This window comes from Hipposideros armiger, unplaced genomic scaffold (assembly GCF_001890085.2).
Source record: "Hipposideros armiger isolate ML-2016 unplaced genomic scaffold, ASM189008v1 scaffold_5, whole genome shotgun sequence".
In the NCBI taxonomy this organism is placed as follows: Eukaryota; Metazoa; Chordata; class Mammalia; order Chiroptera; family Hipposideridae; genus Hipposideros; species Hipposideros armiger.
This window is the reverse complement of record NW_017731355.1, coordinates 882,364-901,031: the sequence shown is the minus strand read 5'-3', so window position 1 is coordinate 901,031 and position 18,668 is coordinate 882,364. Positions and strand designations below refer to the sequence as shown.

The 18,668-nt window shown below is 43.9% G+C and overlaps 1 protein-coding gene across 2 annotated transcripts in view; it reads left to right on the top strand.

Moving 5' to 3' along the window:
* The first annotated feature begins 3,937 nt into the window (after positions 1–3,937).
* Positions 3,938–18,668, top strand: part of SYT16 (synaptotagmin 16) — a 210,288-nt gene continuing 195,557 nt past the window's right edge. Inside the window, exons 1-2 of one of the 2 annotated variants that reach the window (XM_019644417.1) lie at positions 3,938–4,041; positions 6,485–6,589. In XM_019644417.1, the coding sequence (XP_019499962.1) occupies positions 4,029–4,041; positions 6,485–6,589 (118 nt within the window). In that variant the 5' untranslated portion in view covers positions 3,938–4,028. The remainder of the gene's footprint in view (positions 4,042–6,484; positions 6,590–18,668) is intronic. The other variant, XM_019644425.1, reaches the window with a different exon arrangement.

Below are 18,668 nucleotides of genomic sequence, written 5' to 3'. Positions count from 1 at the left end.
TAACCCCTTATCAGATAAAATGTCCATATTGCCTAAAGCAATATATAGATTCAATGCAATTCCTATCAAACTACCAAGGGCATTTTTCACAGAAATAGAAAATATAATCCTAAAATTCATATGGAACCATAAAAGACCCCGAATAGCCAAGCAATCCTGAAAAATAGGAACAAAGTTGGAGGTATCATGCTACCAGACATAAAAACATACTATAAGCCCACAGTAATCAAAACAATATGGTACTGGCATAAAAACAGGCACATAGATCAATGGAACAGAAAAGAGAGCCCAGAAATAAACTCATGCATATACGGACAGTTAGTCTATGAAAATGGAAGCAAGAATTTACATTGGGGTAAAGATAATCTAGTAAATGGTGCTGGGAAAATTGGACTGACACATGCAAAAAAATGAAACTGGACCACCTCCTTATGCCATATACAAGAACAAATTCAAAATGGATTAAAGACTTAAACATAAGACCTGAAACCATAAAACCCCTAGAAGAAAATATAGGGAGTAAATTTGTAGACATTACCCCGAGCAATATTTTTACTGATACATCCCCGCGGACAAGGGAAGTAAAAGAAAAAATGAACATATGGGATTATATCAAACTTAAACGTTTTTTCACAACAAAGGAAACCATGAATAAAACAAAAAGGAAGCCTACGGAATGGGAGAAGATATTTGTCAATGATATATCTGCAGGGTCTTTTAAGAGTCAGTTTTCCAGCCCCCTACGAGATAGACTTCTATAGAGAAAGGAAGGGTCATAAAGGAGAGCAGTGAGGTGAGATTCTACCAGCGGGTATGGAAGACAATGAAAGACATCGATGGTGTGCTCAACAGCCCTTCCCTATCCCCTTCTTTCTTGCTGGCAGAACCCACCTCATGTCACAGAAGCTGAAAATAACAGACAGTTGCTTTCTGAGGTTTCCGTGCAGCTAGAATTGATGGAGGAGGCTTTTGAGGCCTTTTACAAAGATTGTCTTCCCTAATAAAAAGAGAGAAATGAAAAGGAATACCCCCTCCCCTGACTTTTGTAATGTTGTGTGAGGCTATGAGGTTTTGTGCTACAGGAATCTTATTGTGACACTGTATATGTCTGCGTGTGTGTGTGTGTGGGGGGGGTGGGGGTGGGGGGGGAGTGGACTGCTGACAAATTGAGGTTGGCAGAATAGGAAGATGGAAAGAATCTGAGTCTTCATGGACATTGATGAGATGCTAAACCAACCATGGGACCATTCACCTTTGTATTCCTTGTTATATGTGATAATAAGATGTTCTTAACTGTTTAGGCCACCAGTATGCAGTTACATGTAGTTTAAAACATCCCGTATCCACTCCTTCTACTCCCTTTCTTAGAGACAAGTTCCGTTGCCAAGGATGAGGGGGATGATAAAACTAGATACGTTGGGGAAATTGAGAACTAAGGAGACCTTTGTCTCTCATCGTATTAAACATCCTGTTTATTGGCAGACTTCTGCTTCACCACCATGTAATGGACTCATAAGAAAGGGATGGTTGTTTGGCCTGTTAGAAAAGGCCTAAGACTTCTTCATGGATTTCCCTGAATGGCATGGGCAAAAAAGCTGGATCTCCCCTCAAGAGCAACAGGAAAGTCAAGGAGAAAAAAATCAGACTTGGAGAGGCTTTGGGTGCCGGTGAGAGAGCAGAGCTGTGGATCCCGCACTCACGACTGATAACTGGAAGCCGTCCATGACTGAGGAGATATGATGAGCTCTGAAGTCCAGGCAGAAGTCCATTGCAGCGGGGGGACAGTGCCGTAGGGCAAGATACCTCATCACATCCCTGATGCCATCCAACCCTTTCCTCCAAAATGGGACACAACCCCAAGAAAAAGTGGGGAGAAAACATGTGAATTGCCTGAGAAAAACCTGAATGGAGGGAGGTTACCCTGAATTGACTAAAATAAAACTTCCTAGTAACAAGGAGAATGGGGACTTGGGCCAGAGAGTTCATTTAGTTATAGAAAAGCGAAGTTTTTTTTTTCTTTTATATACTTGAATATGGGATAGAAATATCTTTCCTGCTGAACAATCCTCTATCTTAAAAACCAAGCAAAGCCCCCAGTCTTACCTCAATCCTCCCCTCCCCCGAAGCTCTCCAGTCCCCTTTCATCTCCTTCCTTGCAAAACTTTTTGAGAGGATTATCTCTACCTGGTACCTCCAGCTCTTTGAAATCTACTTACTTTGTAACCCCTTCTCATCTGACATTAGCTCCAGGCTAATAAACCTGCTATCGAATGAGCCAGTCATTCAGAATACATTTATTGAACTTATACTTTGACTTACCAGTTTTCCTCCTCCTGACTTAGAAAAATAGCTTCGCTTCATGAATAAAGAGCCTCACAAATGTTCTACTGACCCTTCAAATGAGTCCAATCCCAACTCACCGTCTTCCCCCTCAAACCGGCTTAACCTCCTGTCCTGATTCCTGAGCTTCAAGTAGGCTCAAAGCTCCAGGCTCATCTTGAATTCTTCTTTTCTTTTTTCCTCGTCTAGCCCACTTAAAATCCTTTCGCTTTGGGGCCTACTGCAGAGGGTTGGCGTGAAAGACAAGTAGGGCGGATCTCTGTGGTTGTGAACTAGGAGGGTGCTTCAGAATTACCTGTGTTAAACACACAAAAATTAAAAACAACACAAAGCTGATGAGCCTGGTTCCACTCCCGATGTACTGACTCTGGATGTGGAGCCCACTCAGAATACCCACATCTCCCTCGTCTGTGCTCCGTGGCCTCATCAGAAAGGATGCCTGCATTGTTTTCTGGTTGTTTCCTGTGTCTGCCCAGCCAAGTGGGAGCTGCTTCGGACCGTGCATCCCTCCAGTGTCTTCTCAGGGTCCGCCCAGGGTTGGGATAGCCCCACTGATTGGGTTGAATGTGTTTTCCCAGTGCATCAAACAGATTCTATCTGTAAGAAGTAAATAGACTGCCATATGCTTTAGGGCACACATTTGAGCCATTTGATCGTTTACATAAAGAATCTGGGGTCTCCTGTAGTCCTCCCCTGACATACCAAGAGCCCATCAGAAATTGGTTTCGGGACTTCAAGAAGATAGATGCATTCAACTTTCACAGACAGCTTCAGCTCAGAAACCCCTGAAACACGAATGGCCTATGAGGCACAAAATCGTCTGGCTCACTCATTCAGACTGATCCACTGACTCCGGCGTCCATTCCTAGTCATTGGGCAGAGCTGTAACGGTTTGGCCAATGGTCATCTGTCAATTTAGCTGCTCATCCGGTCAGCATCCAATCAGTTAGTTACACTTTCATTCATTTATTCATGCAGGCCTCCCTCCAGTCATATTGTCACCCATCCAGCAGATGTTTACTGAGAACCTACTATGTGCCAGGCGCTATTGTCCCATTGGAGACAAAACAGGTGGTAACATGAGGAGCACAGGACCCTTGGAACCTATGAGGACGGTATGCTGGGCGGATTTCCCAGGAGTCCCTGCGCACTGGAGGATTAATGTCCTGCACCTGGCTCGGCGTTGCCACCTAAGGCTCAACTCTTTTTCGTGTTTTGCTCCTTCCATCTGGGGTTGAGCACTGACTCTTGTGTCCCAAGCCACAGGTAGGAAGCTCAAGGCAGGGATGAGGTGGAAACTGGAAAAGGTGACAGGAAAACAAGAATGTAGCTGGGAATACAGTGGGAAAGGTAGTCTGGAGGGTGCCCCTGGCGTGGCCAGGAGCTGGTTTCCAAGTTGCTGTATTCATTGTCTTGGGGGAGGGGAGTGATAGGGGTGAGGATGTTGCGGGGCGGGGCGGTGGGTCAGCCGCCGGGCGCGGTAGTTTAGCGGGCTCTGCAGCCGACTCGGCTCCCTGGGCCCCCGCTGGGCGGCTGGGCGGGAGGCAGCGGCGGGGGCGCGCGGCGGGAGGGGCTGTGCGCAGCGCGGCCCCCGAGCGCGCGGGGCCTGGAGAGGAGCGCGCGCCCGCCTGGGCTCCGCGCAGGGTCCCCCAGCTGCGGGTGGCCGCCCCTCAGCCCCTGGCCAGACCATGGCGACTGACAGTAAGTGCGCTCGGGCGGTGGAGGCCCCGGGTGGGAGGCTGCGGGGCCCAGGGGTGGGAAGTTCTCCTCTTTCCGACGCCTGTGTTTATGCCGGGCTCGCGGGACCAGCAGCTGGGGTCCCCCCTCACCCCCGGGCGGGCCCTTGCCCCTCTCTGCCCATCACCCTTTGCTACCAGGCAGGACTTGAGAGGCGCAGGTGGTCCTAGCAGCCCGCTCGGGAGGGATGTAGCAGAAGGACGTCCGCTGGGCGCGGAGATGGAGGGTACGCTGCGTTGCCATGGGGCAGCGGGGCCTGTCATCACAGCCCTTCGGGGGCAGTGCCCTCAGGCCCAGAGCCAGCCTTTCGGGAGCCCTGCCACCAAGGCGCCGCCAGGTTTTGGCGCTGTGAGTTCAAGGTTCGTCTTGAGTTCTGGCTTGGATTTGCGCGCTTGCCTTTTTGGGATAAGGGTGCCTGGACTGCCAGGCTGCTCTGTGGCTCCACAGGAGCCATGTTCCCAGGGGGCAGCTGAGGGCTGGCCAGAGACCCCGTCTGGTCAATATGGACAGTGAACGCCATTAGCGCGTGGTTGTCAGGTTAAAACGACTGAATGAAAGTGTTGGAAGGCGTTGGGCTGGCCTGCTTTGGGCATCTTGGCACCACTGCTTTATTGGCTCGGTGCTTTTGGAAATGGAGTCACGTCTATGAAAGCTGGTTAAGTTAGATGCATGGGAAGCTAGATACGTACTAGTGGAGCCTCAGAGGGAAATCAGAGTGAAAGCACCAGTCACACCTGCTGCAGACCTAGCATGTAGAAGGTGCTGGGTTCAAAGTCTCTAGCGCACACGTGGCATACGTTAGAGAGTCACTGAATGAATGAATGGTGTGCTGGTTAGAAACGCCCTTTGGTAGGTATTTTTGAGAGGAGAAAAGGGACAAAGATAGGGGTCAACATTTCTGCAATAATTTAGTATTATTTTTCTTTTAAACCAACTATTAATAATCCCAGCCAAGAACACAGCTTTGGTATGGTGCAGAGAACATGGGTTTTTGTAGCCAAACAGGCCTGTATTTTAAACCTCTGAAAGTCACTAGAAGTGGAACCATGGCAAGTGTCCTCTGGTTCTTTGTCTCTCAAGTCAGGACAAAGCTGTACATCTCTTGCGCAGTGATGGGCACAATGGCGGCCCTCAGTAAAGGGTGGTGGCCGTCCCCCTCCCACTTTGCCATCATTTTATGGGTGGATATACCAACACGTTCTCCCCTTTTTAAATTAAATCAATGTAGATCAGGTGTTTATAATAAAATCAGTGACTCTGGGCCAAGACTCCTTTTTTTTCTCCGCTGATTTATGAAAAAGTATAGTCTGGCTTAGTCTTATTATTTTGTCTAGGAAAAGAAAGAACAGAATTAGGCAACAAAGTAAGACTCAACAAAGAGGAAGGTAATTAGATTCGGCCTGTTCTGGTATTTAAGAAAAGCAAAGGCAAAGGGGCTCGAAGTATCCACGGGCATAATGCAGCGGGATGGCGTTCTAGTATTCATTTGGGCAAAGGTGATATATTTGGTTTCCTAGAAAAAAATTGTCCCTGCTGTGTCCCAATTTATTTAGATAATTGTTTCTTCTACTTCCTTACATGGTATATTCAACTCTACTGGAGAATCAAACTTTATCTCATTGGTTTTGTTTGTTTATGGAAACAATTACGATGATATTCAACCAGCTTAGCTCTGGAGCTGATTTTTAGGCTCAATTATGTTCATTCTTAGCTGGGATGGAGCTGGAGCTCTGAAAGGTTTCCAGAGTATAGGGGATACCTGGTTCATTTTTGTTCTCATTCAGAAGTAACATGAGAGACTTCCCTATGTGCCCCTACTACGGGAACAAAGAGAAGGGCAGTATCGTCAGGTAGTGTCCTGAAAATTTCTTCACAAACCTTGACCAGGTCTGTACCTTAAAGTCTCTCCTCCCTCTTATGGTTAACTTAGAGGTGACCCTGGAGCTGTAGAGCCCAGGGCCCCTCCACCACATCGAGGTGTTTGGTTAGCTTCGGTTCTCAGCCCAGCTGCATATTTGAATGACCCCAAGAGCTTTACAAATATGCTGGCATTAGTATTTTTTTTTAAAGTAGTAATCCTCAGACTTTAATGTGCATCATAGTCACCTGGAGTGTTTGTTAAAAACAGGCTGCCAGGCCCCACCCCCGCCAGAATCTCTGATTCAGTAAATCTGGGCTTTAGCCTGAGAACTGACATTTCGAACAAGTTCTCTGTCCTCCTCCTTACCTCTTTGTAGGTGAGGGAATGACAGGTGAGAGGCAGGCAGGATCACAGAGCGACGATCACTTTTTCGGCAGTCCTGTCCTGTCGCTGTGCGAGTAGGTGGCCTCATTAAGATACATCAAACCTGGGCATGGTGTGGCCCTGGGCTATAGCTGACTGCTTTCTCCATTTTTCTCCCCCAAGAAATTTCCCATGAGAGAAAGATTGGTTCTAAAGCCAGGCAAAATCTGACTCCTCGACGCCAGTCGTTTCTGGAAGGGATCCAAAAGGACCTCCTTTATGAATGTGGTATGTAACTGTACATAAAATGCACAGATGTTTTAGAAATGTTTGCCTGGAAACTTACAACATTCACCGAAAAGAATGTAACACAGAAAGAAAAGGTCCAAATGTCCGAGCAACCTGCTGTCTATGGGCAGTTTCCAGAGGAGGAATGGGTAATCAGTGAGCGTGTCAATTTAGCTTTCAGTGTGTGCTCAGGGAATGGGACTTGGAGATCCTTCAATTCAGTTCCCCTTGAGCTATTCGTATTTTTATTTGGATAACTCAGGGTTATAAGATCTTTAAAAGATTGAAAAAAATTGTAATAGAAAAAACTATAAGAGACTAGTAGGGAAAAAAATCCCTGTTATCACGAGCAGCCTGCTTATTATATAAAGTGGTGGTACTTAGAGGTATTTGAGCTGTGTTTCCTCAGCAACAAGTATTCCAGAGCATTTTGTATTTCTAGATCATAATGAAGTATTTTCCTTGTTTTCTTCCATTTATGTCATTTGTTGCATTATTAATACTTCTCCATATAAGTCTTTATTGTTGAACTCACTGTAGTCTGTTTATAAGAATAATTTCTTAGGAACAGCCAGTCATGTTTGGGCAATGTTGGAAATACGTAACTATATTAGGCCCCAGAAATCTCAGGCAATTCTTGGGTGGATGGGTCTTTGGGGTTGTTGTTGTGAACATTGAGCTTCAGAAGGGAAACATCTGGTCCCCATATGGTTGCTCCTAGTGTCATTTGGCCCGTCCATCTGCAAACTGATTGTTGCTACCCCACAGGCAACCTCCACCGGTAGCCTTTCCCTCTGTTCTATGTTCTTGTCAGCAACCTGCAGTTTCCTCTCTCCCCATCCTACCTACTCGATCAGCAATTTCCATTCTATGCTTAGTCTTGGGTAATAGAAGAAAGAGAGATCAGGGGAGGGAATCATCAAATTTAGGGAGAGGTAAGCAGGTAGATGTTACAAACCTCTGCCAAACAGTTAGTTGAGATGTTCAGGACTTCGGATGTTCAGGATTGAAAAGAAAATTGCTTGACTTTGAGTGAAAATGAACCAAGTAAAATCATTTCCAATCGTAACTATTAAAAAGTGTACAAATGATGCCAACTAAAAATAAGGACAAAATTAGAAAGTTATTACTTTGTGACCATCACAATAATTATTGATTCAAGCAAGAATCATCCATGGATGCTAAACTATTGTGTGAAAATTTGAAGAAGACTGGAATATTTACATCCTTGGAGAATTTCCTCACAGGTTACTTACTAATTGCAAGGGGTGGGGGAAACAGTCATTTTACAGGGGAGAAACCTGGGGTGCACTACCTTAACCAAACAATCCAAGTTATCATCACTAGTAATGAGGCCAACTGATACCCTGTGCTTCCTGGTATGAAGCACTGAGAAGGACACAGTGCCACTTGTTGTGCTCAAAATGTATAACCTGGCTCCAACTAGGGGGAAATGTCAGACAAATCCACGCTGAGAGACACTGCACAAAAGTCAGTGTCATGAAAGATGACAGAGGCATTGTTCCAGATTGATGGAGACTAAAGGACAACTACATGCAATGAATCAGATCCAAAAACAGGGAAAAATGCCACAAAGAACAATATTGTGATAATGGGTGAAATTTGAATATGAATTGTATATTGGATACAAGCCCACTAGCCTTGTATCAATGTTAAATTCCCTAACTATAACGTTTTTACTGCAGTTTGGAGGGGAATATATTCCTTCTTTGGGGAAACTGAAGTATTTAGGGATTAGGGACATGATGTCTACAACTAAATCGCAATTAGTTTAAGGAAAAAAATGTATACATGTGCACATATATATGTATATGTGTGTTATACAGGAAAGGAAGAGGGAAAGAAAATGTGGCAAATTTTAACAGTGGTGAATTTAGGAGTTCTTTGTGTTCTTGCAACTCTTATGTAAATTTGAAAAAAAATAAAACAACAGCACTTGGATGCAAATCTGTATTTCTAGGCATTGTGGTATAAGACTACTGAGTTTATTCTTTGAAAGAAATAATGTTGAAAGACTTCTCATTCTGGTTTGAGGTGATAATGCCAACAAAACTGTTTATACAGAAAATTTAATATATATACAAAAGAAGAGAGAATAGTATAATAAACGCCCATGGACTCGGGCAACCCAGCTTTGACAATTAACACTGCTTTGCCAACGTTAGGGCCTCTCTCTCTCTCCTACTTTTTTGGGGGGAGGTATTCTGAAAGCAAATCCAAGACATCATGTCGTTGTCACTGTTGATGCTTCAATGTGCCTCTGTGCACCCTTGTTTCCTCCCATAACCTCCCCCACCATGCTGCTATTGCACTTAAGAAAAGTAACAATTCTGCAATTAGAGATGACAGTATTTAGATATTGTTAGTGTTCTAGAACAGTAACCAGAGTTCTGAGAAACACACTGATTTACTGATTTGACATACATGGGTGGTACACTTGTTTTCAGTTTGAAAAGCTGACTAAGTCTGGGTAATTATAGACGGTGTAGCAGAAAGTGTCTGGGAAGCTGCTCGCTCTTGTTTTGTTTACCAAACTCCTCCCCCTGTTTTTAAACCAAGGATTAACTTCTTGAAGAAAACCTAAATATGGGTATGGAGAGAGTAATCTGGACTGATGGACTTATTAGATGTTATCCGAATGAAACCGCCTAAAAGTCAATGACAAATAGAATTTATCCTATTTCATCCTATTTGAGTAGAATTCCATATGCTTTAATTTCAGCATGGCATCTTTGATTGGGTAAGCCCAGAGAAGCCTTTTCTTGATGGAGCTGACTTTCTGCTTTGTAATAGGAATGGGCCAGATCTCTTGGGAGGAATAAACTTCCTCCTGTGAGTGGTAGAATTGGATGACATTTGTTCTTTTAGACCACTAGGCTATTATTTAGTAGTTAACTGCTATTATTTAGCATTATGGGTTGATAAAAAGATGCCCATTATGCCATTTAATAATGATTATCTGTATATTAAAATGATGGTAAAACTCATTGACAGCTCTTTCTAATCGATTAAGGCAGTATCTGAAGCACATATTGCCAATAAAATTCTTATGCGCAGCTATCATCCTTCCATTTAGGGGTTCTGCACGTCTGATTTAGGCAGTTTAAATTTATGCATAGATACCATCCCTTTACAATAGATTTTCTCATTGCCCGAGTATAACATTCTTGAGAAGTTTTAATTTTAGGAATGCAGCAAGTCCCGTTTTATAGCTTGATTTACAATGGAGCAAAGGTTGGAGACATAAAATGATTTTATGCACCTTATGTAAAAATTCCCCTGGCTCATACGAGTATACTAGAATATTTACATACTGCTTTAAGCATAATGGGTTGTTGGAAAAGTCATGATGTATTTTTTCTCTGTTTTTCGTTGCAAAAATGTGTCATGACTTTTCCAACAACCCAATACTACCAATCACAATTAAGTTTTCAATTGACTTAACTCAATTGAAATTTCGAAAGATTGATGAACTTGGTGCCAGCGTTTCAGAGGTGCCCGATTCCTGAACTCTGGCCCTGCCACCCACTGGCTGGGTAACCTCAGGTAAACTTCCCAGAGGCTCTGGTTTATTTTACTCTGAGTTGCAAGAATTAAATGAGGTGGTGCACATAGTAGGCATTAAAGAAATATTTGTCTCCTCACTCGTATAAGATCCTTCCCGTAGTGTGTGCCTCATGTTACAAGAACAATCTGACTTTCAGAAATGGGGTCTCCAGTCATCGATCCATTTTTCCTTGTGAAGAATAGAAAATTAGGACCAAAGGATCTGTTTAGCAATGTGACTCTAGGAAAGAAATTCTAGGAGACATCGCTGAAAGGTAAAGTACTCAGATTTTAAATAGAAGTATTAATCATGATGTTTTCTTTCCCAATGCTTACTGTTTTGCACAAGTGTGCTTGCAGCATTTACAGTGAAGTTGTTGGCTTGTGGGGCACATGCACACATGCAACCTTAATAATCCAGGGAGATTTCAGTGGTGGGCTCTTAGAGGGGCTACCACAACTGCCTCTTTTATTGATAGTCTGGGATCCTCTCTGCCGATTTGCCCTTGGTAATCTCTTCGGGCCTGCCTCTGGGTATGACTGATGTGGCTGTAGCACTGGGTGGATGTGGCTTCAGGATGTGGCCTCCCCAGAGTCTGACAGCCTCCTGGCTCTGAAGTCTCTTGAAAGCCTGTCTGATGATGTCAGTAAGCTTGGGGAAATTGCTGGTTATCCGTTATTGAGCTTTAAAAAGTCTTAATCTTCTGGTAGTGTCCGTACATAACGACCTCATCTGCCTGGTGGCCCATGGTCCTGACCTTGGCCATCCAGGCTCTGAGAGTAGCCTTTCTCTGTCTCCTCCTGCCCTGAGAGGCCCTCCGCACTGCCCATCTTGACAGTCCCTGTTTCTCTTGCTCTCCAGCTCATGTTTCTCTTGCCAGTCTGCTTTTTCCTTCCATTTTACCATTCCTTTGAATTTTGGCTGAGACATACTGGCTCTGTCAATCTCGGGTTTGTAGAGTCACCAGCAGCTAGGCTGCCTGTATCCAGCCCTCCCCTACTTCTCCACAGGACAGCCCTTCACTCCTCAGCCCCTACCATCCTGTCCTCAGGGTTTTTAGAGGTACATTATAATGTCTTTCCTAACTACCTCATTAGCATTGAATCAACAGTTAGATTTAGTGGTGGTAATTATAATCATAATTATGTTTTGTGTGTGTGTGTGTGTGTGTGTGTGTGTGTGTGTGTGTGTGTGCTCCCCTTGTATTTATTATCTATCATTGCAGAACAAATTGCCACACACTTAGTGGCTTTTAACAACATCCATTTGTCATCTCACAGATCTGTAAGTCAGGAGTGTGGGCAGGGCTTCTGGGAGTCAGGAGTCTGCAAGGCTGCCATTAAGGTGTGAGTCAGGGCTGGTTCTCATCTAAAAGTCTGAGGCTTGACTGGGGAAGGATCGACTTCCAAACTCACATGGTATTGGCAACATTCAGACGCTTGCAGGCTGACAGACTGAGGTCTCCATTTCTTGCTGGCTGTTGGCTGTTGGCCACCCTCACGTCCTTAATATGTGAACCTCCCCAATATGGCCACTTACATCATCAAAGCTAGCAAGGAACAGAGTCTCCTAGCAAGGTAGGGATTACAGTCTTATGTGATAAAATCATGGAAATAGCATCTCACCACCTTTGCCATATTCTGTTGGTTAGAAGCAAGTATAAATTCTGCCTAAACTCAAAGGGAAGGGATTAAGTAGGAGCCTGAGTATTAGGATGTGGACACAATTGGAGGTCATCTTAGAGCCCCATCCACCATACTCCTCATGAAACTTTTAACATCTACTTCTTCAACTAGATTTTTGTTTGGAATATCACATGCCTCTTTTCTTTCTTTCTTTCTTTTTTTTTTTTTTGTATTTCTTTACAAAAGTCAGAATGTCAATTTATGCCAAATGGGCTACTATTATCTGGAAATTATCATCCATACCATCACAACCAATATTTTCTATCAAGAACATATGAGTGATACTTACTATTGTGATCAGAACATTTTTATTTTATTTATTTTTTATTGGGGAATAGTGTGGTTTTCCAGGACCCATCAGCTCCAAGTGGGGTAGTTTTTTGAATCTAGTTGTGGAGGGCGCAGCTCAGTGGCCCATGTGGGGATCGAACTGGCAACCTTGGTGGTGTGAGCACTGTGCCCTAACCAACTGAGCTAACTGGCCGCCCCCCCATGCCTCTTTAAAACTTTAGATAACATTGAGATAATAAAGCCTGAAATGATAATTGCCTCGCTGAGAAAGGAAATATTCTAATGTTAGCCAAAACTTGTGTTACTGGGACAAGACCGACAGCAACACTCACAGAGCTCAGCAATCTGCTTTAATGGCCTCTTCCAGTGATTCTGATGCATAAGCAAAGTTTGAGAACCACTGGGCTACAAGCAGCTTATCCTTGTGTAACTCAGAGGTCAGTTCAAGTTCTTTACTCCCACATCATCCTTCATACAAATCATAGAAATCGAATTCCTTGAGCTTAATTTATCATAGTTTCTTCCAATTCTTTGTTCCTACTTTTAAGCATCTCCTGATTTCTGCACATTTACTGTGATGGCTACTCTGGTGTGTTCATTGTACTAACAGAGGTGAGGAACTGATTCCATTTTTTTCATTTTACACAAACACATATGATCCACTCATTTGAAAGACATTTGAATATGTAGAGGACCAATTGGTGGTTTGGGATGATTGAAGAAGTTTATATTTTAGCAGCACAAACAGCTTAAAACTGAATGTTAGATGTGCCAATTCTAAAATCCATTAGCTATTCCTTCACTAACCTCCCCGAAGTTTCCTCTCTTTCTCCCACTGATTATCTTTTTTTCTATAGAATGATTTGGCAATTCCATTTGTTTCCTTGTTTTCTGTAATAATCAGGGTTCCCCCCCTTAATCTGTGTTTTATATAACAACACATTAAAAAAATAATTGGAGAATAAAAATACTAATTTACATAAAAATTAAAGACTGTTAATAGTAAAGTGTTTATCTTACTCACGTAAGGGTATCTGTTAAATAGCATCAGTTTTTCTTTTAATTACAATTTTTTTCAATTGCAGTTGACCTACAATATTATATAGTTTCAGGTATACAACATAGTGAATAATCAGGGTTTTTATTGTAGACAATAGAACCCACTCAACTACTTTAAGAAAAAAGGGATTAACTATAAAGTATATGGCAGCTTACAGAATTGTGTGTGGATGCCAGGGAAATAAACTTGGTAGCCACTCAGTCATAGGTAATATATATCATCTCCATTTATTTATGTCTGTCCTTATTTCTTTCATTGAGATTTTCTACGTTTCTTTGAATAAATTTTCTTGTCATCTCAAATTAATATCAAATTAGTTGTTTATTTTCTCTCACGAATTCATGGCAATTTTCAGGTTGCTGTCTGTGGCTTTTCCAGTCTCCCCTACAGAAAGTGCACTAACCCATACTGACAGGAGTGAGGAAAGTGTAATTGAAAGTCTATACTCCCATTACTGAGGCAGTTAAGCCTGCCTTTGATGAAATGTTTGACATTGAGCTTGTCTTTCCTTGTTTCCTCTTTGGAGGCTCTGTCAGGCCCTTGGGATTGAGGAGGTTTCAAATTAGACCTCTGTTCAGTGGTCACTTTGTGCTAGCCAGCAGGGCCAGGCCTTATCACAGATATCGATTCTCCACCAAGCATGGGAGGCAGATCCTTGAGCTGTGGGTTCAATATCTGAGAGCTACGCAGGCCTCACGAAGGCTCTTGGAGGGCCTGCCTCTAGAAAATGGGAATATTAATGATATGAGAATAAACCCCTCATGAGAAGAGTCCTCTGGAAACAGGCTTCCTAACTCTACTATGTTAACTGTCTCCTGGATTCTGTAACAAACCCTAGGTGCCAGAGCTTAAGTGGAGGATATGCTTCTGGTGGACAGAGTCACTCTGCCACCTGGTGGCCATGCTTGAGAACTGTGTTTCCCTAAACGTGAGCTTGCTTCCTAGATCCTCTATCCTGAAAAGCTGTAATTAGTCATCCTGGATTGATTTAGCCTTTGGCTTTGCCATCCAATATGATTTGAAGGAATATGTCGCAGCACATACTACAAGAAGACTTTCTAATGGTTTTAAACAGATATTTGTCAAGACATTTCATTGCCTGTATAATAGCATCTTGATATATTAAGATCATGTGTGTTCAAAGTAAGAATGGGACAATACTATGTCCCAAAGCTGTTTCAAGGATGCTCTGAGGCACCCTGTAACATTCCTGGGGATTTGAATGAGCATTGTGTGGTAGGTATTAATTTTAGATCACAATATTGTTTTAGGTCACATTCCCTTATTTCTCTAAATTGATTTAGTTGCCTGGCTGGAGGGAAAATTCCATCTCAGTCCTTATACAATCCCTCCATGGGATTGTATAAGAATTCCAGGCTAATACAGTGCCACAAATTTGGGGTGGGGCCCAGTCTGCACCATCATGATGGCTGCACAGTCTGATATGCTGCAGCTGAAGACTAAGTGTCTAGGCCAAGTCAGATGACCCCTGCCTCCCAGCGGTTCACACCGCTCATAACTCTGGGACACAGTACAGAGTGTCCATCCACTGTAAGCTTCCTGGAGTACCCCCAACCCTCCCACCCCCAAATTCAGGCATAGTGGGAACGGGGCCTGGGTTTCTGACAGAGTCCCTCAAACTCATTCCTTTCCTGGTCTTGAAAAGAATATTCACGTCCTTTCCCTTATGGCAGAGACCTTTCGCAAATCACTGTCTGGATGGGAACTTTTGTGGGTACCTTGCCACTTCCATTTATGACCCTGCAATACCCAAAACCATGAACAATCTCATGTGACTCTGGCCAAGGAATCCAGAACTGCAAACGGCCAGCTGTCTACCTTCTTGGGAGGGAGAAGGAAAAATGCTGATAACAGCAGCAGCAGTAGGAAGAAAGGACAAACAGACATCTCAGTAAATCGTCCTGTCCCATTGTGTTTGGTCTTGGCAACAGGCTAAGGCCCTGGCAGGGCAAAATCATCTCTTTACTTGGGTCAGCCCTAGCAGGTGAATGGATGTTTGTTTATTGAATTTGTACCATAGAATAAGTACCTGTGTTGTACCGGGTTCTTGCAATATGAAGATGACCTCACAGTCACAGTTACATAAGTAAGTGGGGTACTAAGTGCTAGGAGAGGGGTACCACCGTAATTGTATGGGAGTGCTGAAGGAAGTGATAATGACTCCACTTGATGGGGCAGGAAGAATTAGATGACACTGAGCTGGGCCTGGAAATAGGAGAAAGCATCTGCATGGTGAGAAGGGGGCAGGCACAGTGCACTCCAGGCAGTGGGAACAGCACGAGCACAGGTCTGGAGTACCCGAAGTGCTGGGCCGGTGGAGGGAATGCTTTGTGGCTAATTGTGATGCATGTGTAGAAATTATCTGGGGGAGTGAGAGAGCGCAGGTAAACTGGGTTGGAGCCTAATCCCAGAGGACCTCATTTACTATACTAAGAAAATTTTCATTTATCTTTTAGGCCAGCAAGTCACAGTCCATTTACTGTTGCATTGGATTCCCAGGGGCTTACTTAGCGAAATGTGCCAGTCTCTCAGGGCTAACTGTATTTCTACCTATTTCCCTCCTGCTCAAGTAGCTGTAATTAAGGTGGAAGGGAGAACTGTGGGATGGGAGCGGGGAGGGGAGGGGAGAAGAGAAACTGGGAGAAAGAGATGAGTTAGCAGTTTGTGGACCAGGCCAAGCAAGAGGTATTCAGGGGTTGAACTCCAGCAACGCACAAGGATGTAAGAAACGTTTTGGGGATAGAATCCAGGGCTTATAGACCTTAGATTAGATATGGGGGTGAAGATTACATGGTTTTGATAGACAGCTGGTTGGATGAAAATCTCATTGAAACAAAGTAAGAGAAGAAGCACATTTGGAGGTCAAGACAATGAGTTGTTTGAGGGTTCATTTAAGATGCATGTGGGACTCCTGGATAGGGAAGCGAGGCAGGCTGTTGGAAAATATGAGTCTTGAGCTTGGGAGAGAATTGGTGGTTTCAGATTTGGGAGACATCCGTGAATAGGCTTTAGAGAAGCCACGCAAGTGAATAAGATCACTGGTGAGAGTGAGTAGAGGAAGAAAGGGAGGTAAGACCAAAGCTTTACGGATGCAAATGTTTATGAATAGGTGGGTAAGTAGAGCATCACAAATGAGACCAAGAAAGAGTAGCCAGAGAAGGAGGGAGGCTCTGGGAGAGTGCGGCTGCAGATGGCAAAGGCAGCAGTTTTAATGTCTTAAAGCCTAGAGATCACACAGCAGTGACAAGGTGGCTGGTGACTTGAGTTCCTTGCTGCTGACTGGTATAAAGACAGCAAGCTGAAGCTGCAGTGTCAGAGTCCTTTAGCTGAAAAGGGAGACAAAGGGGCGGAGCAAGTGAACACAGGCTGTCCTGTCAAGAGATTTATAGAAGGTGAGGAGATGAGAGGGCAGCTCAGCATTCCCATGAAAGATTTAAGAAGCGAAGATTGGAGCGAATTTATAGGCTTCCGGGGAAAAGCCAGCGGATGGGGAGAGACTGAAGATGTGTAACACGAGAGGTAGTTCATGGAACAGTCACCCAGATGAGAGGAAGGCAGTGGGATTAGGTTAGCCTTGTGGTTCTCTGTCCTTTGGAACCCGTTTTGGGGACAAGGGACCATCTTGGCTTGAGAGTCTACTGAAATGGGGTAGAAATGCCCTGGCATCTCCCTGGGCTGAATAACAGCCACTGTGGGATGTAACCAAAGGTCTCAGAGGCTTAGCTAGAGATATTATAGCAATGTGGCCTCCCAGAACTATCTAGGATCCTTTTGGAGGGAACCATATGTAATTCAAGTTAAAAAAAAATTCAGAGTATCCACTCTTAGCAATCATTGTGTTGGGACACACTTAGACACACTTAGAGCTATGTCCCTGACTTTTGTTCCATGTCACAGAGAGTGCTTGGCAGCTCCCCAGCTAACCTGGTATGGTTATAGGAAAAAAGAATGACTTTAGCCTGTGTCATTACTTTCATATTCAACAGCATGTAATTGGAAGCAATGGGGAATTCCCAGATTAACAATTGATTTAAAAGTCGTTTGGAATACCTGAATCAGGTTAATTTGAAATTCTTTAATTTTAACTGATTATCTTACATTTTTTTTTCTAATTATATTATGTCTATCCGGTAACTGAATTGTAAACACTTTGAAGAAAGGAATTCTCTTATGTTTATCCCTTTGCTGTTCTCCACATGAGATGCGTTTGACAAACATCTGTCGCTTTTGGTTGAATGAGAAATGCCTCTCGTCCCTCCGCTTGCCCTTGTATGTGCTGGTGATAATTAACAAGGCTGAATGTCCTGACTACTGATTTTTTTTAAAATTGGGGAATTGGGGGAGGGGAACACTGTTGGGAAATTGGGGAAGGGGACCAGTCAAGTTGTTGTTCTTCAGTCTTAGTTGTGGAGGGCGCCAGTCGCCATCTGGCTGCACCACGGCAGATCGTGGCCTCTAAACTCAAAGTGCTGTTTCAAAGTTCAATCATAGTTGCGAGTGGGTGTAGCCACCATCCCATGTGGGAGTCGAACCAGCAGCCTTGTTGTTAAGAGTGCATGCTCTATCCACTGAGCCATCCAGGCAGCAGCTCAGCTCAAGGTGCTGAGTTCAGTCTTAGTTGCGGGTGGACATAGCCCACCATCCAACAGGCAGTCTTGTTGTTAAGAGCACATGCTCTCACCAGCTGAGCCATCTTGCCACCTGTTGGCAGCTCAACGACAGCTCAGCTCTGGCGCAGCATCACTGGCCCATGTGGGAATCAAACCCTGTTGCTCAAAGCTCGCACTCTTAACCTAACTCTTAGCCAACTGAGCCACTCTGCTGGCCCTGTCCTGACTACTCTTGAGGCCAACATTATGTCTTCTTTTTGACTCTGTGACAGGGTTAAGGGGCTGAGCTGGCTGTTACGAAAATGACAATTGCTCTGATGGATTATGTGAAAATGCAAGACCTTTTTTATTTGAAAGAAAGTTAATTAGGATTTTTTTTTGAGTCAAGTTGATACTATAAACACAGAGTTTTGTTGCTTGTTGAATTACTGATGATTTAAAGTGGGGAGTTTGACTTTGTGTTGTTCTTTATTTGTCCCAACCAAAAGCAGCTTTAAAGGCAAAAGATATGAAACCATTTTGAACCCTTGAGTTACTGGGCCCTTTAGAAGCTGAGTGTCTTATTCCTGCTGCTATATTCAGGGTCAGGTTTTTTTTTTTAATTTTTATTGGGGAATTGGGGGAGGGGAACACTATTGGGGAATCAGGGAAGGGGAACAGACAAGTTACTGTCCTTTTGTTCAGTCTAGTTGTGGAGGACATCGCTTCACTGGCCCATGTTGGTATTGTGATCATTGCGCTCTTCCTGGGTGAGACAGTCGGTTGCCAGCCATTGGATGGCCACTCACAGTGGCTTACAACAGCTCACGCTGGCTGCTGGCCACTCACGGTAGCTCACGGCAGC